Source organism: Coregonus lavaretus (genome assembly GCF_964263955.1).
Source record: "Coregonus lavaretus genome assembly, chromosome: 8".
NCBI lineage: Eukaryota > Metazoa > Chordata > Actinopteri > Salmoniformes > Salmonidae > Coregonus > Coregonus lavaretus.
In genome coordinates, this window is record NC_139995.1 from 16677753 (window position 1) to 16697890 (window position 20138).

The 20138-nt window shown below is 42.3% G+C and overlaps 1 protein-coding gene across 1 annotated transcript in view; it reads left to right on the top strand.

The window, feature by feature from the left end:
* The window catches only part of LOC311134159 (inositol 1,4,5-trisphosphate-gated calcium channel ITPR1-like), a gene marked incomplete at its 5' end in the record, with an annotated part of 152309 nt that overhangs the window by 120055 nt on the left and 12116 nt on the right, over positions 1 to 20138 (top strand). The window contains 6 exons of the mRNA XM_084167769.1: positions 8228 to 8403; positions 8828 to 8992; positions 9084 to 9273; positions 9500 to 9592; positions 13353 to 13501; positions 14192 to 14357. Of these exons, the coding sequence (XP_084023895.1) occupies positions 8228 to 8403; positions 8828 to 8992; positions 9084 to 9273; positions 9500 to 9592; positions 13353 to 13501; positions 14192 to 14357 (939 nt within the window). The remainder of the gene's footprint in view (positions 1 to 8227; positions 8404 to 8827; positions 8993 to 9083; positions 9274 to 9499; positions 9593 to 13352; positions 13502 to 14191; positions 14358 to 20138) is intronic.

Consider the following 20138-nt stretch of genomic DNA (forward strand, 5'->3'; position numbering starts at 1 on the left):
GCAGGGGAACTGCATTACAACGCACATTACACACAAACACTGTTTGGGAAGGTGAATGGAGCGTGAACTGGGTCACCACTGTTTTCAAACTGTTCTCTGAAAATATTGTGATTTCACTTTGCCAAACGGTACATTTCAACAGTAATTTATGCTTATTTAGTCACGCTCAGGATGACTTAGCTTACAGTTTGAAACAAGCATGTTTATAAAACTCTATTATGAGTGAATCAAGGTTATGTGACTACCTACTCCACACAATGTCTTTGAAATAATTATTTGGATATTAAAAACAATTCCTTTCATACATTTATGAAGGTAACCTTTACCTCTGATCTGTGATACAAGGCTGGATTCCTGTCTCATGCCTGTGGTTTTGGTGTAGCATCACACCATTCTAACTTATGTAAACCTCGATCACTGGCATCACTTATTAATGTCAGGTCCTCTGAATCAGGCCCTGACCTGATTATTGATATGGGGTTTGAGCTAAACATACACACACACACATTAACTTAATTAACCTGTTACCAGACTCCTGTCTTCACTCTGATGCTGACGAGTCTGCAGTCAGGATCCATTGCCATGTCTCTGTCTCTCAAGTTTCACATTTTATTGTCACATGCACAGAATACAGCAGGTGTAAAACAGTACAGTGAAATGCTTAACTTGTGAGCTCTTTCCCAATAATGTGCAATAAAGGTAGTAATATACACTACCATTCAAAAGTTTGGGGTCACTTAGAAATGTCCTTTTTCGAAAGAAAAGCAATTGTTTTGTCCATTAAAATAACATCAAATTGATCAGAAATACATTGTAGACATTGTTAATGTTGTAAATGGCAGATTTTTAATGGAATATCTACATAGGCGTACACAGGTCCATTATCAGCAACCATCAGTCCTGTGTTCCAATGGCATGTTGTGTTTGCTAATCCAAATTGATCATTTTAAAAGGCTAATTGATCATTAGAAAACCCTTTTGCAATTATGTTAGCACAGCTGAAAACTGTTGTGCTGATTAAAGAAGCAATAAAACTGGCCTTCTTGAGACTAGTTGAGTGTCTGGAGCATCAGCAATTGTGGGTTCGATTACAGGCTCAAAATGGCCAGAAACAAATTACTTTCTTCTGAAACTCGTCAGTCTATTCTTGTTCTGAGAAATGAAGGCTATTCCATACGAGAAATTGCCAAGAAACTGAAGATCTCGTACAACGTTGTGTACTACTCCCTTCACAGAACAGCGCAAACTGGCTCTAACCAGAATAGAAAGAGGAGTGGGAGGCCCCGGTGCACAACTGAGCAAGAGGACAAATACATTAGAGTGTCTAGTTTGAGAAAGGCGCCTCACAGGTCCTCAACTGGCAGCTTCATTAAATAGTACCCGCAAAACACCAGTCTCAACGTCAACAGTGACGAGGCGACTCCTGGATGCTGACCTTCTTGGCAGAGTTGCAAAGAAAAAGCCATATCTCAGACTGCCAAACTTAATATTTTCTTTTTATTGGCCAGTCTGAGATATGGCTTTTTCTTTGCAACTCTGCCTAGAAGGTCAGCATCCCGGTGTCGCCTCGTCACTGTTGACGTTGAGACTGGTGTTTTGCGGGTACTATTTAATGAAGCTGCCAGTTGAGGACCTGTGAGGCGCCTTTTCCCCAAACCTTTGAACGGTAGTGTAGATAAGAAATAAAACATATGAAATGTAACAGAAGAAAAAAAGAAAAACACGAGAATGCAGTTACAGTGGGGGAAAAAAGTATTTAGTCAGCCACCAATTGTGCAAGTTCTCCCACTTAAAAAGATGAGAGAGGCCTGTAATTTTCATCATAGGTACACGTCAACTATGACAGACAAAATGAGAAAAAAAATCCAGAAAATCACATTGTAGGATTTTTTATGAATTTATTTGCAGATTATGGTGGAAAATAAGTATTTGGTCAATAACAAAAGTTTCTCAATACTTTGTTATATACCCTTTGTTGGCAATGACACAGGTCAAACGTTTTCTGTAAGTCTTCACAAGGTTTTCACACACTGTTGGCCCATTTCTCCATGCAGATCTCCTCTAGAGCAATGATGTTTTGGGGCTGTTTAGGGGCAACACAGACTTTCAACTCCCTCCAAAGATTTTCTATGGGGTTGAGATCTGGAGACTGGCTAGGCCACTCCAGGATGCTTCTTACGAAGCCACTCCTTCGTTGCCCGGGCGGTGTGTTTGGGATCATTGTCATGCTGAAAGACCCAGCCACGTTTCATCTTCAATGCCCTTGCTGATGGAAGGAGGTTTTCACTCAAAATCTCACGATACATGGCCCCATTCATTCTTTCCTTTACACGGATCAGTCGTCCTGGTCCCTTTGCAGAATAACAGCCCCAAAGCATGATGTTTCCACCCCCATGCTTCACAGTAGGTGTGGTGTTCTTTGGATGCAACTCAGCATTCTTTGTCCTCCAAACACGACGAGTTGAGTTTTTACCAAAAAGTTCTATTTTGGTTTCATCTGACCATATGACATTCTCCCAATCCTCTTCTGGATCATCCAAATGCACTCTAGCAAACTTCAGACGGGCCTGGACATGTACTGGCTTAAGCAGGGGGACACATCTGGCACTGCAGGATTTGAGTCCCTGGCGGCGTAGTGTGTTACTGATGGTAGGCTTTGTTACTTTGGTCCCAGCTCTCTGCAGGTCATTCACTAGGTCCCCCCGTGTGGTTCTGGAATTTTTGCTCACCGTTCTTGTGATCATTTTGACCCCACGGGGTGAGATCTTGCGTGGAGCCCCAGATCGAGGGAGATTATCAGTGGTCTTGTATGTCTTCCATTTCCTAATAATTGCTCCCACAGTAGATTTCTTCAAACCAAGCTGCTTACCTATTGCAGATTCAGTCTTCCCAGCCTGGTGCAGGTCTACAATTTTGTTTCTGGTGTCCTTTGACAGGTCTTTGGTCTTGGCCATAGTGTAGTTTGGAGTGTGACTGTTTGAGGTTGTGGACAGGTGTCTTTTATATTGATAACAAGTTCAAACATGTGCCATTAATACAGGTAACGAGTGGAGGACAGAGGAGCCTCTTAAAGAAGAAGTTACAGGTATGTGAGAGCCAGAAATATTGCTTGTTTGTAGGTGACCAAATACTTATTTTCCACCATAATTTGCAAATAAATTCATTAAAAATCCTACAATGTGATTTTCTGGATTTTTTTCCTCAATTTGTCTGTCATAGTTGACGTGTACCTATGATGCAAATTTCAGGCCTCTCTCATCTTTTTAAGTGGGAGAACTTGCACAATTGGTGGCTGACTAAATATTTTTTTCCCCCACTGTATATACAGGTCTTATGTACAGGTCTTATATACAGGTCTTATATTAAGGTCAGTGCAGTGCCAGGATCGTTTTTACAATATGCAGGGGTACTGGAGGGATTGAGGAAGGAATGTACATGTAAACGGGTTAAAGTGGCAGGTAGCAGGATAAACACTAATGGTAATAATAATTGTATTATAATATTATAAAATTGGTAATTCGTGCTGTGTTTGTTTACTGTGTGTGCCTCCATGTGGTCTGGTCACCCTGAGCCTGGCAGGAAATATTACGCCCTGAACGCAGGGGGGGCTACCCTGCTATTTGGGCTACCCTGAAAAGTGACACCTACCCGATAAGGCCTGGGGTGTGTCCCTGTCAGCTCTTACAGAATTCCCAACACTCCCTCTCTTCAAATAACTACTGTTTGATAAGCAGCAACAAAGCAGAAGAAATTTGAATGTGCTTGAAAATCAATGTATCTGTGGAGCCGACTAGGTGAAAAATCTGTCGATGTGCCCTTGAGCAAGGCACTTAACCCTAATTGCTCCTGTAAGTCGCTCTGGATAAGAGCGTCTGCTAAATGACTAAAATGTAAATGAAATAAAGATAAAGAAAACAATGAATACACAATATAAGTAGCTCATTGAGGAAGATCTCAATTGCATCCTCTCTGTTTCTCCTTCTCAAAACCCATTGGATGAGAAAGCCAGAGGTCCCTCCCCTCTAACCTTCTCCTCCAATATGTTTTGAGAAGGAGACGAGGAGAGAGGATGCGAGAAGTGCATTTCACTGTGCCCCAGACCGTGACATTTGACCTTTCCTTAGGAACATAGCCACTCATCAGGCTTAGGTGTTGAACATTGGTCTTGTGCAAACTCACAAGGCATAAAGGAGCTGCTCTAGTGGTTGGCCCGGGCGGAGCTTAGAATTCAAGCTTTTAAATCCTATATTTTACCTTCACTGTATGCCAGTGTGCAGGGGGAAACTGCTGCCCCTGTGCAATATCAAGTATTGAATAAATTGTTGTTATTTTAGAGACATGTTCACTTAACTGCCTTTTCTCTCCAGCTCTCTCTCTCCATCTCTCTCTCTCTCTCTCTCTCTCTCTCTCTCCATCTCTCTCTCTCTCTCTCTCTCTCTCTCTCTCTCTCTCTCTCTCTCTCTCTCTCTCTCTCTCTCTCTCTCTCTCTCTCTCTCTCTCTCTCTCTCTCTCTCTCTGTGTCTCCCTCGCCATGCCTGACCGCAGTGTTAGTCTGTGGTGATGTGTAAAGCAAAGCCCCAGTCATTAAGGCCTTTATTGTTCCAGGGCAGAGTTGCAGAGAGAAGACCCACATTGTGACTCGCATAAACTTTACATTGTTCTGTCTGACTGGGGTCAAGCGGCGCAGTCCCTTTTGTTTTCAACTTCCTCAGAGAGAGAGAGAGAACCGAAAACACTTTTAGCTTAGAGCTAGAATACATTCATGTGGATTCCAGTGTCTTCAGAGAGATTAGCATCAGACTGTAGGGTTCAGCTCAGGACATGGGCAATGGGGGAAATTATGTCGGCTTAACGATGTAGCCAGCCATCATGTGCATAAAAGCTCGGCTTGCGAATCATTATTGCTCAGTAGTAAATCTTAAATGCACATACAATTAATTGGTCCATAATAATGTCTGTCCGGATGTATGCCAGCTCTGATGCTGCTCGTTGTTAATGTTCAATCCAGCTGCTTGTAAAAGGGAAGTGAACTTCATTGGCCTGGTAGACTTTTACGACTTTAAACAAAGCTTTTATTGAAAGACATTTTTGAGAGCATGAGAAATACATGCAAAGACTTGGGCATTCAGTATGCAGGTGTAGAGTTAGGTAAACAAGTAGGAATAATAAGAATAGCTAGGAGTGAGAAATGACTCACCTGTAAGACAGTGTGTATCTCTGAGAGGTGGCTTCTCTAAAGGTCCTGTACTTTACAGTATTGAGCCTTGCCCAGAGCTCAGCTGATGCACTCTCCTATAAAACAAGTCATAAAAAGCCTAGCAGTCATTCCATAGTGTGCTGCTCGTCCCAGTCTGCTCTAGACTTCCCAGGGAAGTGTTTGTCTAGAGAGGACCTGGTTGAGCTCTATGTTTTGTGGCTCCCCACTCTTCCGGAGGTGGGTCAGTGTGGCATGGCTGGCATAGCAGTTGCCTGTCGGGAGGGAGGGTATTTTGGCCTAATTTAGCCATGTTAACATATTAAACTCCTCTCTTGTCCACTCTGAGAATTTGCTTTGAAGTCTGTTCCCACAGACCTACCTGTTTGGCCTTTCAACCCAGGAAGACATGGTATCTGTTGATATCAGACACTGGGTGTAGAGGAGGAGTTGAGCAATGGCTGCATCCTGCTCTCATCCTGCTGTGCTGTGGTAGTGGAATCTTTTGGACTTTTTGGAGAGAAAGGAATGGGGTTTGGAGAGGAGTCCTGTGACGTCCATTCCTACCTCCGTGGCGGCTTGGCTGTGGAGTCCAGCTCCCTGGTGTGCTGGCAGCCGGCGGACCTGGGATCCCTCCCAGACCATCCCTCATGAATTTCTCAGGAGCCAGGGGTATTTTTAGCGGCCCCAGTTATGTAACGAGCACCTGTCATGTGATCTCTGCACGGAGAGGAGAAGAGAGGGGGCAGACAGGGAGGGAGTGGGAGGAAGCTCTAAACTCGCCTCTGGCTGGGGCCTGGAAGTGAATCCGGCAAAGACGACTGACCTCGTTTTCAGCTGAACACACACACACACACGCACACATGTACGTACGCACGCACACACACACACACACACACACACACATACAAACAGTTCACCGTCTGACTTTGTCCTTGTGTTGCACAGAACAGAGCTGGGACTAAGCCACGAAGTTAGTGCCAGGTAAGCTCATTATAAAGCTTCACTGAGCCACAACATTCTGATGTCACACTTTCTACAGTGGGGAAAAAAAGTATTTAGTCAGCCACCAATTGTGCATGTTCTCCCACTTAAAAAGATGAGAGAGGCCTGTAATTTTCATCATAGGTACACGTCAACTATGACAGACAAAATGAGAAAAAGAATTCCAGAAAATCACATTGTAGGATTTTTAATGAATTTATTTGCAAATTATAGTGGAAAATAAGTATTTGGTCAAGAACAAACGTTTCTCAATACTTTGTTATATACCCTTTGTTGGCAATGACACAGGTCAAACGTTTTCTGTAAGTCTTCACAAGGTTTTCACACACTGTTGCTGGTATTTTGGCCCATTCCTCCATGCAGATCTCCTCTAGAGCAGTGATGTTTTGGGGCTGTCGCTGGGCAACACAGACTTTCAACTCCCTCCAAAGATTTTCTATGGGGTTGAGATCTGGAGACTGGCTAGGCCACTCCAGGACCTTGAAATGCTTCTTACGAAGCCACTCCTTCGTTGCCCGGGCGGTGTGTTTGTGATCATTGTCATGCTGAAAGACCCAGCCATGTTTCATCTTCAATGCCCTTGCTGATGGAAGGAGGTTTTCACTCAAAATCTCACGATACATGGCCCCATTCATTCTTTCCTTTACACGGATCAGTCGTCCTGGTCCCTTTGCAGAAAAACAGCCCCAAAGCATGCTTCACAGTAGGTATGGTGATCTTTGGATGCAACTCAGCATTCTTTGTCCTCCAAACACGACGAGTTGAGTTTTTACCAAAAAGTTCTATTTTGGTTTCATCTGACCATATGACATTCTCCCAATCCTCTTCTGGATCATCCAAATGCACTCTAGCAAACTCCAGACGGGCCTGGACATGTACTGGCTTAAGCAGGGGGACACGTCTGGCACTGCAGGATTTGAGTCCCTGGCGGCGTAGTGTGTTACTGATGGTAGGCTTTGTTACTTTGGTCCCAGCTCTCTGCAGGTCATTCACTAGGTCCCCCCGTGTGGTTCTGGGATTTTTGCTCACCGTTCTTGTGATCATTTTGACCCCACGGGGTGAGATCTTGCGTGGAGCCCCAGATCGAGGGAGATTATCAGTGGTCTTGTATGTCTTCCATTTCCTAATAATTGCTCCCACAGTTGATTTCTTCAAACCAAGCTGCTTACCTATTGCAGATTCAGTCTTCCCAGCCTGGTGCAGGTCTACAATTTTGTTTCTGGTGTCCTTTGACAGCTCTTTGGTCTTGGCCATAGTGGAGTTTGGAGTGTGACTGTTTGAGGTTGTGGACAGGTGTCTTTTATACTGATAACAAGTTCAAACAGGTGCCATTAATACAGGTAACGAGTGGAGGACAGAGGAGCCTCTTAAAGAAGAAGTTACAGGTCTCTGAGAGCCAGAAATCTTGCTTGTTTGTAGGTGACCAAATACTTATTTTCCACCATAATTTGCAAATAAATTCATTAAAAATCCTACAATGTGATTTTCTGGAGAAAAAAAATAGTTGACGTGTACCTATGATGAAAATTACAGGCCTCTCTCATCTTTTTAAGTGGGAGAACTTGCACAATTGGTGGCTGACTAAATACTTTTTTTCCCCACTGTATATTATGTAACATTTAGTACTGTAATGTTTTAGAGCTCTGCCTCATCTCCCTGGGGAGAAGAATGTGCCTGAGCATGTCCAACAGGTGAAATTACTGCAGAAGGATATCCCGCACTGGAGGCCAAGAACATATTATTGTTTGCCTGTTAATAGCACCCAATGCTTTGCCATCTATCATTACAGCAGTTGGATGAGCCAGTGCTTGTAGTGTTGGCTGCTTTTCTCTTTTGATTCAACATTCAATGTAAACAAATCTTTAACTGGATCTACTTTTAAAAGTGATGTAATCTACAGTAAGCCTATGTGTTACTGTAGGAATATTCCAAGTAGGCATCTTACATGGACAACACTATCCATGTCCCATCCCTCCCACCTTTTAACCCTACTTCTTGCCTCTATCCTCTCCCCCTTCCTCTCTCCAGGTACCCTGGATGGTCACCTGTCAGCCCTGCTGTGGATCGCCATGCTGGTGTCCCTGGCCATCGTCATCATCCTGCCCCAGCCCCACGGCGTCCGGGTCCTCATCGCCTCCACCATCCTCCGCCTCATCTTCTCTGTGGGCCTGGAGCCAACCCTCTTCCTCCTAGGGGCCTTCAACGTAAGTGTGTCTGCAAGTGTGTGTGACTGGGTGGGTTTCTGGTCACTGGGTCCTGTTGGATGCTTCCGGTTTCTGCCGACCTCGCTCAGAAGTTTCTTTAATGCGTGTGAGTGTGTGCCTCTGTGACTGGGTGGGTTTCTGGTCGCTGGGTCCTTGCTTTTATGCCTGCTACGTTAGGTTACAGTAGCCCCTGTGCCCTCAAACTGATGTCAACTTTACTGGGTGCAAGTCTACCTCTTGTTGACCTCTATCTATGCCAGTCTCTCTGTAAGTTTGTTGTGTTGCCTGGTTGTGTCTGCTATGTCTGGTTGTTTCTGAATATCTCTACTTTGCTTTTGCAGATACCAGTATTTACCTTTTAAATTAACCTGGCAAAGTTGCTGCTCTTTGACTCAATCCCTCCATGTTTTCCACTGTTCCTCAGGTGGGCAATAAGATGATATTCTTGATGAGTTTTGTGGGGAACAGAGGGACGTTCACGCGGGGCTACAAGGCCATGATCATGGATGTAGAGTTCCTCTACCACCTCCTCTACCTGATCATCTGTAGTCTGGGCGTCTTCGTCCATGTCTTCTTCTACAGTCTGCTGGTAAGAACTGGACTCACTCACTCACTCACTCAATCACTCACCCCCCCCCCGCCTCCCACTAAGGTGTGTTTTTCTCTTGTCTCTCCTGCAGCTCTTTGACCTGGTGTACAGGGAGGAGACGCTGCTGAATGTGATCAAGAGTGTAACCCGTAATGGCCGCTCCATCCTGCTGACAGCCGTGCTGGCTCTCATCCTGGTCTACCTCTTCTCCATCGTGGGCTACATCTTCTTCCAGGATGACTTTCTCCTTAACATTGACAGGATACCTAATAAAACACTTGGTAAGGTCAAAGAGCAGGCGCTCCCTATGTCACTTAAAATTCCCAAACAGAATGGCTTCCTCTGTCTATCCTCCCCACGCTGATTGTCACATTTAAAACTTGCACCAGATTTCCTGCTGTGAATTAAGTCTGTAAGGCCTAATATGGTCCCTCGTTTGCAATAGACAATATTGAGACAAAAAAGGCACAAGAGTTTCTCCTGACCCTTTGTTTTCCTGTTTGGCAGAGAGTGGGGCCAGTATGGTGGGAGAGTTCCTGTCAGCAGGAGTGTGTCGGAAGGACAGCGGGGAGAACTGCTCCACGGAAGCTGTTGTGGATGGTATGTGCTCAAGAGAAAATGAAATGTGTGTGCGTGGGCTTCTATGTCCTCCTCCAGAGGAGACGCTTCCCAGAGTTACACTGAGACGTAAATGTGTGCGGCCGGGCAGTCATGGGATTAGGCCTGCTTAGGGAAGGGCATGAGTACTCGAACGGACATCAAAACTCGATCTTTAACCAGAGATCTTTTTTTTTTCCATAACATGTCTTATTTATTTAATAACTCTTGTCAAAATTAAACGTGTTATATTGAGATAGAGCGGGGTTAACTAACACATTACGACTTCTTTAATTAAGATTTTTAAATATTTAAGATTGAAAAATATAAATGGCAAATATTTGATGGCAAGTGCTTCTGATTGGCTGTGTGAGGGCTGTTTAAGGCTCATAGCGAGAAGTGGGCACTATCAGCATGCCGCCAAATGCAGCGAGGTTTGGAAGTATTTTGATCAAACTGATGAAACCGGACCCATGTGCAATGCAAACTATGCAATATCAATCTCTCATATCACAGCACAACTAGCTCCATGAGAAATCATATGCTTATTAAGCACAAAGAAACGTTCAAAGAAGGGGGCCAAGCAGCAGCAATCTCACATCACTTCTTTTGCCACTGCAAAGCGCCGCTGTGATCCCTTACTTAACCTACCTTTTACATAGTCCTTTTGATTCCAAACATAAGGCTTCTACAAGCAAGCGCCACAGCTGAGGTTACTGCCTTTTTGAAGATTGTGTTCCACGATATAATATAACCAGTTGATATTACGGTTTCAATAAATGTATCTTAAATGGCACTTGTTTTTTTTATTGACTCAATATATATGTGACCGACCGGCTCGATTCGTTGATAGGTAGCAACATTTGAAATTGTGTTTTTTACATTGGATAAAAATAGAGACTCAGAGCTAGAAAATGGTATATCATACACTACAGTTGAGGAACAATGGGAAAGTAATTCTGCTTTGAAAGTTGATAAACTTGTAACGTCACTTTTTAGAAAATGGCCCTTGTTTGTTTTGGTACCTACTGGAGAGCTCTTCTTTGTCTACACCCATTCAGCATCGTTCACACCCTTTTAAGCTTTAGCCCCCACCCATCTCTTTAAGTATTCACATGTGAGGCTATGTACTAAACAACCACAGATTTCAAGACTAAAGGCTGGTTTATACTACGGGTGTGTTCGTACATTTTATATGGAGTGCTAGAGTGTGCTCTGGGCGTTCGTAAAACTCAGAGCGTTGTCAGATTGGCCGTTTTTAAATTCTGAGCGTTTCGCTCTCTGAGCGTTCAGAGCGCACACTGGACGCTCTGGCCAAAAAGTAGAGTTGATCCAAGCATTCTGACCTAACAACAGCAGTCAAGCACCCAAGCTAACTGGCTAACGTTGGCTAGCTACTTCCAGACACAAATGAGAGAGCAGCTCACTCTGACCATTTTACTCGCCCTAGCAGAGCTGGTTAAGCTGTTTTTATGTTATCCAGAGCGTTGGTGACTGCAACTGTGCTGCTGGCAACAATTTAATTACGTTTTTTTGCCAACGTTTACTGACACCGGCCATATTCAACGAGTGTTGAGCGTTTGTAAATTTGTCAGTTAATCTGCGCTCTGGCACACTCAGACGAGAGTGCTCTGAAATTGGAGTAGATAGCCAGAGCGAATTTACCAGCTACGTCTATCGACAGTTGTCACAGTGACATCATAAACATTCTATTGAAATAGTTACTTGCATAGTGGAGTATTTTGTTTAGACATGTAGCTAGCTAGCTAAATAATGAGCCATAATCCCAACTCATAACGTTACTACCCTGCATGAATCTGCAGGTAGCTAACCAACCAGGTTCAATGTTAGCTAGCTAACATTAGGCTAAAACTAGTAATGCAAATGGCTCTGAGATACAAATAATATTACTACACAGATCATACACGTAACGTTAGCTAGCTAGCCAGCCAGCTAACGTTAGCTAGCTAGCTAACAGTACACTTTAACTCGAAATGAAAACGACTTTCTGACTAAATTAGAAACGTGTAATATCTGAAAATGTAGCTAGCTAGACTCTCTTACCCGTATACATGGATGGACGCTTCTCCCTCTCTGTCACGGATGCCATGGTTGCCCTTAGTTTGAAGGTGTAACCCAGAGACAGGTGTTTTATACAACAGCCTTCTGTGTGTTCTCTTTTCGCCTCCGTCTGCATATTTGCAATCAAATGCCAGAATTTTCTCCATCTCCTTAGCTATCATACTCTAATTCCACTGATTTCAAAACTCGGTCCTCCAGAAAGTGGAGAGCAACACTTATGCAGTTCTACTACGTGATATCTTTCAAAAAAGCAGAGTTAGAAAGGATTACCTACACATACTGACCAGCTCATATTATAGACAGAAGTGTGCTACATGGCAGACCAATCTGAACTCATCTCTCGACATGTCCAGCCCACTCATTATCTCAACCAATCATGGCTAGCGGGAAGGTTGCTGTCTTTTTCCATGGCTAAACAAACTATGCTCGTAATTTAACCATTTTATTCATATTTACAGATGGCATACAAATGTGTTATTAAGGCACATGAAAGTTCACATGTTCCAGAAGGCATTTCTGCCAAAAAACGCATTTTGCTTAAAAAAAAGGTTTACGTTCAAATGGCGCTCCTGTGAAGCAGTGACGCGCGACATATGCCTAGTTTCCTGAAACGAGTCACATATGGGGACATTTTTGCAATTAGGATTTGTTATCTGTAATGGTTATGATAAATTAGGCATTGTTGTGCACAGTTGGCATATAATTTAGATAAATGGCATGTAGCCTAGCAGTTAGGAGTGCTGGGCCAGTATCCAAAAGGTTGCTGGTTCGAATCCCCGAGCCTACTAGGTGAAAAATCTGTCTGTGCCCTTGAGCAAGGCACTTAACCCTAATTGTTCCTGTAAGTTGCTCTGGATAAGAGCATCGACTAAAATGTAAATGTAGATAAATGCACACATCTTTTTTTTCAGTGCAGGCCGTGTGTTCTAAAAATAGTATATTTTTCTCAATTTGAGTACTCTGAAAAATTAATAATGCGAGCACTTAAACATTCAACACATTTAAAATGCCAATCCCTAGCCTGGGCTAGCCTGGGCCTGGCCGGGCTAGGGGAAGCACACAGGGACTTAGGCCCTGCCGTGTGTGTCTGATGCTGGAGGACCAGGTTCCAGAGGAAGGGAAGGGGAGGAGAGGTCAGGGGTTAATTGCCATCAGGCACAGGGCAGGTCGACGGGTTTGCTCTGAGAGGGTGCAGGGGGCAGCAAGTTGGGATCCAGGCATTCTAACGGACCTTGTAAGACTTCTTTAGAAAAAGCTCCCAAATCAAAGACGACCTACATGCTGCCTTAATGTGCTCAGACAACCTTGTATGAACCTTGTCAGGCTCTGGGGCATCTGGGTTCAGACCTCATGTAGGCTTTCGCCACCATCACCACCACCCAAATTAATGATGCTAGTCTGGTGACTTGTTGTTTTGTGAGAACAGTTTGGTAGGGTCACATTGGTATTGTCAGTGGTTCCTGTGCTGGGAAGAGGCTGGTATTGGGAGGGTTGTTTTACAAGTTTATTTTGAGTGAAATGTTTTGTTTGCACAACATTTTCCTAATTAAGACAGAATTTGCTATGAGGTCTGGTATATGAGAAATGTGGATGTGAATTAGAGGATGTGGATAAAAAGGTTTTGTGAATTTGTTGTGGATATACACTATGTGCAATACATGTCCCTGATGTCCCTCTGTAGCTGCCATAGCCACCCAGCCGTCGGCGGTAGTGATCGAGGACAAGGAGCGGTCATGTGACTCTCTGCTCATGTGTATTGTCACTGTCTTGAGTCACGGCCTGAGGAGTGGAGGTGGTGTGGGGGACGTCCTGCGGAAGCCATCCAAAGAGGTACACAAATGCCCATGTTGAACACAACACCTAGGGCTGGCAATTATAGGATAATTGTGTAACTGACAATTATGGACAATAACCGTGAAGTAATAATAATAATAATAATAATAATCGTCTTATTACATTCATTTTAGGAGAAGTGTGGATTCAACTTTATATTGAAGTAGATATACTAGTTTCCCCAATAGCAGTTTTTACATGAAGTGGGTAAAGTTGGTAATTGTTTTACGAGCAGAACGGTACGGTCGGGAGGAGAAGCTTCATTTCCAAAGGTTCCAAGCGGTCAAAACCATTGGTGTTTAAGACAGGGGTGTCACCAAAGCTGTGTTGTATTCGTAGCTTGTTTTCAAAGATACATTACAAGCTCAAAACATTTTTCAACAAAAATGACAATTATGACAGTAATTGTGACCATTTGCATGACAAATAATCGTTACCCAAAATTCCATAATCGTCACAGCCCTAACAACACCAAAACAATTTACATGTCCCACAGGTCCAGACTTGGGAAGAAACAACATTTTAGCTTCACTACAATCTCAATCTCAATTATTGCTATTGCTAATCAACAGGGGACAATTTTGCTGCAGTCATGTTTCTTAGCTGCAGTCGTCTTTGATAGTTGACTAGTTGAAATGTTTTGGTGTGTGTTATCAAATGGTTTTCTATCTTCTGTGTCTTTGGTAGGAGCCTCTGTTTGCTGGCAGGGTGATCTACGACCTGCTCTTCTTCTTCCTGGTCATCATCATCGTCCTCAACCTCATCTTCGGAGTCATCATCGACACCTTCGCCGACCTCAGGAGTGAAAAGCAAAAAAAAGAGGAAGTCCTGAAGACGACATGCTTCATCTGCGGTGAGTGGCCCTACCTGGACCTGGCTCGGTTCTTCTGGCCTGTGTCCAAAGCTAGTGATCAGTGGGCTGACGCTCGGCATGAGACTGTCTGCTAAGCTACCATTTGAGCTAGGGTTGGAATGACTAGTGGTTGTGGTCTGTAGAGTCAGAAGCAGTGCTATTTCACATTAGGCTTGCAGTGCAGTGAGCGTTGGAGGAGGATGAACAGACACTGCAGATGAGTGGTCTCAACCTGCACTTTAAGTCTGTCTGAGGCTGTTAATGTTGCATGCCTCACAGCTGGCCGGTGGAAGAATGGGGGCTGTTTTGCTCAGCAGTGTAAACAACACAACGCCTCCTCTTCCCAGAACCTGAATGGTTAGTCATGGCTGATGTGGAGGAGTAACTTCCTCCTGTTGCCAATGCAGGTTCTTGACCATGTTGGTGTGCTGTGCAATGCAATGGCAATGTACTGGATCACATCACCATACACAAGCTATAACTGTAGCCTTAGTTACTGTAGCCTATCCATTTTAGACATTTTCCATTCAATGTTAGATATTGCAAGCATGATTGTAACTGGTTGGTGTTATGACATAAAGATGGATTAAAAGCACATCAGAGTAATACTATAGGATGATTCCAAGCCAGTGGGAGCAGAAAATATGTTTGTCATCTCAGATTGTTCTGGCAATTCTCAAATAGGAACTTCATTAGGAGGAAGGATGTTTAACATGCTTTTTACATTTGTATCACAAACCATTTTTGGGAGAAAATCATTATGAAATTGGCCATCTTAGGCCCTTTTTAGACCTATACATACATGCCTCCTGTAAGACCCTATTATCTGTGAACCGTACATGATACAGACATAAAACATCTTGGTGCATTATACTCCTTATAGTGTTCTCTCAAATATGGAATATGCCTAGATTCTGAAATACACATTTTCACATTCATTTATTCAACATTAAAAATATTAATATCTCAAAACTACAATTTTTTATTTAGCTTATTTTTAGACATATTGTTTGTAACAATATACTCTTCAAACAACTACAATTTCCAGAGTGGTACTTTTATCATATGATTCATTTTATACATAGAAATTGACATGATATGTCATTAACCAATCACAGACCTCCTTTAGGATTGCACATTCAGCAAGTCACCAGCAGAGGGAGTTCCCTTTGAATCCATTTTCCCATTCACTGTGTTGGTGGTGCTCAAATAATTGATCATACTTTTTTTTATTTAATTTTTAATTTACAACACATACAACATATAACGCTAAATTGATCATACCTTCAGAATTAGCAGAGAGCCCATTCTGGAAACGTGATGTACTTGTAGATTTATATAGTTCCAAACAATATGGGCTCTATTTTCGGCTGCCATTAAGCCAGCGCAATGGTCAAACACACACTAATTTGCAACTGACCTGTTAAAGCTGGCACTCTTCTATTTCCCTAGTGCCAGGATTGGTAATTTACCAGTCTTAAATGAGCTCGCTTGTTCTGAGGTGGGAGGGTTGGAAATATCTGAGGTGTGTCCTTACAAATGTGCGCCAAAGTGCCAATTTCAGGAAGCACTGGTGAGGATATTTAAGACCAACCAAAAGCTAGTCTTAGCAGGTAAAACGGTTGGTTATGGCATGGATTTTGACAGCGGAAGCGCAGCCAATCCAGCCGTGATGCACAGTGCCCATATACACATGGAACAAGAGTCGTAAACCTTGTATTTAGAAACATAAAAAACTAATGTTTTTTCCCATTTTCTTTCATTTAATTAAAAACCAAGCATAGCTTCCCCTCTCAATGAAGGCAGTTTTTTTTTGTCCTGCCAAATGCATTCGCCAAGTAGTCAAGACTATCAATAAAGGGTTTGGCTTGTGAGACTGCTTTGAAATACATCTTAATCACCAACGCTTGATTAAAATATCAAGTCTGGGAGCATCCCCTTTTTATCTATGTAGGCTATTGTACATTATTTTAGCCAGCTCCTGTTGTTATTTTGGATGTGCATAAAAAACCCTCCAAGTAGGTTATATGCCCATCATGAAACGAGAGTTGATATGATCCGGTGACACTCATATTTAGAAACATTTGTTATTTCCCTGTAACAATTGCTTGTTTTCTGTTTAATTTGATTAAAAAAAGAAGCCCTTATAGGCTACCCTTACCCTACTATAACAAAAGCTGGTTCAACAGCAATGCATCTGGTATCTTTCTTATCCTGGCCATGCATTAGCATAGTAGCCCATCCATAAAAGGTTTCTAAATGGTCTACTCGTGAGGCTTTTGCCGTCATGCTTTTGCATTGTTCACTATTCACATAGGCCTACCTGCAGTGCATAGGTGACTCCATTCATCTTGTATCATCCCTATTTCCAAAGATGCGCTTCTCCAAACATATTCAAATGATTCAGTCCTATAACACCATATCAACGGTAGGCCTAGGCTATATCTTGCTTATTGATAAAGTGCCTCACACATACGGGAGCCTAGTATTTTTTATTTGAGAAGTGTGATGCGTAAAGGACTATACTAGTTGAAGCCAATTACATCAACGTTGACTGTCAACACTCCAAACATATTCAGCAAACACTGGATGATTTTGTTTTACTGTTGCTATTACTCGTTACTGTAGCCTATGCTCGTTTATAAACTGTATCAATCCACAATGGACTAGGAAGATAATATTCTGTACCCCAAGACGAATTGGAGTTGATGACAACGCAAATATTGTCAACAACATACAGAACTTGAGACAATGGAATACAGTATTAAAGGGATATTTCAAAAATGTTAAACTTCATATTCATCATCTCCAGCACCACCCCAACATCAACATATGTAACCCACCACCTGGATTCGGTCCTGTTATTTTTTTTACATTGGATAAAAGTAGAGACTCAGAGCTAGAAAATGGTATATCATACTCTGCAGTTGAGGAACATTGGAAAAGTATTTATGCTTCGAAAGTTGATAAACTTGTAACCCCACTTTTGAGAAAATGGCCTTTGAATGTTTTGGTATGCCTACAGGAGAGCTCTTCTTTGTCTACACCCATTCAGCATCTTTCACACCCTCTTAAGCCTTAGCCCCACCCATCTCTTTAAGGATTCACATGTGAGGCCATGTGCTAAACAGAGTGAGTATAGTACTAAACAACGAACGATTTCAAGACTAAAAGTGGTAAAAGTAGTAGCCTACAATAAGGAAACTCCAGGTAAAAATACACTTTTCTAGTACCGTATTTTCCGCACTATAAGGCGCACCGGAGTATAAGCCGCAGCAGCTAAATTGAATGATATTGAATTATGTGTACATATATAAGCCGCACTGGACTATAAGCCGCAGGTGTTTTAATGTTTAATTACCATATGTAAGGGTTCGTGCACAGAGGGGATTGTCAGGAAAGAGACAAACTGTCTCGCTCTCGTAATGTCTGTCTGTCTTGCTCTCGTTCTGTCTCTCGTTCTGTCTCTCGTACCACTCTCGGTTCCACTTTTGCGCGCTACCGGTCTCACTCTTTTCCGGCCTCCAGCTTTTCCTGCTGGAGCCCGCCGCTTAAAGGTGGGGGGCGCGGACCGGTCATAGAGCCCATAGAGTTAAAGTTGGTGGACTGTAACCTGTAAAATCCATAGATTTAGGAGGTCTTCTAGTGACCGTTAGCTGTAAAAATCCATAGATTAGCCGCACCGTTATATAAGCCGCAGGGTCGAAAAATTGGAAAAAAGGCGCGGCTTATAGTCCGAAAATTACGGTACTTGGCCTATATCCTAATCTGACTTTGGTGCAGGTCATGTTGTTCATCACATTACTGTCTCTGGTAAACACACACTATATCAAATAAAATATATGTTTATTTGTCACATGTACAGGATACAGAAGGTGTAAATGATACAGTGAAATGGTTACTTACATATTTGCATAGTAGCAATATCAAAAACAGAAAGTGTCAAGATAAAAATATTTTATACATTTTTTATAATTATTAGATATCGCTTACCCAGACACACTTGTCTAAATTGATGGATTATGTGAAAGAAATGTCTAGACATGTACACATGTTCATTAAATACAATAGATGGCCTTAATCACCCCCAGACACTCCTGGCTAACTTGATGGATCATGTAATCATCTGGCGAAGTGGAGTTTTTTGTTTAGACATGTAGCTAGCTAGCTAGCTAAACAATGAACCGGCATAATCCCAACTCATACTGCTACCAATACAAACAGATTGTCATACAGCTGCTGTAGTATGAATCTGCAGGTAGCTAAAGCTAACCAACTAGGTTAAATGTTAGCTAGCTAACATTAGGCTATAATTAGCAATGCAAATAGATTTCTGATTCAAATAATATTACTACACAGATCATACACGTAACATTAGCGGAACGTTAGCTAGCGATCCAGCAAGCTAACGTTCGCTAGCTAGCGAACAGTACGCTTTACCTTGCAATGAAAACGACCTTCTGACAAAATTAGAAACATATAATATCTGAAAATGTAGCTGGACTCTTACCCGTATACATGGATGAAAGTTTCACAGCAGAATGGAACCATTTAACTTAATTTTGTTTGTAGCTATATCTTGTTTGTCCAGCGTTGTGTCAAGTCACTCCGGTTAACACTGACTGTGTCGTGTCCAGAAAGTAGCCCATCACAACTTTTTCCAACTGATTTGTCATTAGTACCTGCTAAATTCAGGGCATCAATGTTGTTGAGAAAAGTAGCAAAACTTTTGTAGTTCACGATGGCTAACGTTATATCTTTCAAAAAAGCTGCGGTAGAAAGGATTATCAACACATACTGAACAGCTCACATTATAGACAGAAGCATGCTACATCGCAGACCAATCCAAAGTCATCTCCCGGCATGTCCAGCACATCCATTATCTCAGCCAATCATGGCTAGCAGGAAGGTTCCTGTCTTTTTCCGTGGCTAAACCAACTAGGCTCGTAATTTTATAATTTTATTCGTATTTACAGATGGAATACAAGTTTGTTAGTAAGGCACAAGAAAGTTCAGATGTTCCAGAAGGCATTGCTGCAAAGACATTCAAATGCCTCTCTTGTGAAGTAGTGACTTGTGACATACGCCTAGCTTCCTGAAACGGGTCACACGTTTCTATGTTTTGTAGTAAAAAAGATAGAGGAAGATCAGTATTTCCAATGACATCATCGGTGTGCATCATGTGATTTTAACCAATTATGAGTAGGCATTGCCTACCAATTGCCTACTAATTGGTTAATAATGTCATTGGAAACACTTATCTTCCTCTTATCTTTTTTATTACAAAACATAGAAACGCACCATTTGCACATATGTTGATGTTGGGGTGGTGCTGGAGATGATGAATATGAAGTTGAATTTTTTATATATTTCCCTTTAAGCCATGAATTGATTGATTTGGCCAGTGAGTGGCCAAGCCCTCGACACACCTATAATTTATTTATTCATCAAAACCCAGCCCTTTCGTGCCACCACCAGCTATTGCACTCATAATTCCCGCAGTGAAAATGGCAAGAATATTTCTGAAACACCCCCAGACCTATAGCGCTACCGCCAGCCCTAAGATTGACCATTGCTTTTGACCATTGGTTTGTTAAAATAGAACCCTGTGTCTTAAAATTTACTAAATCAAAAAGTGTAGTTTGGAGATATTAATATGTTTTCATGTTTAATAAATTAATGTGATTTTTTTTTTCAATTGATACATAATCCATATTTTAGAGCACACTATAATGAGTACAGTGGGGAAAAAAAGTATTTAGTCAGCCACCAATTGTGCAA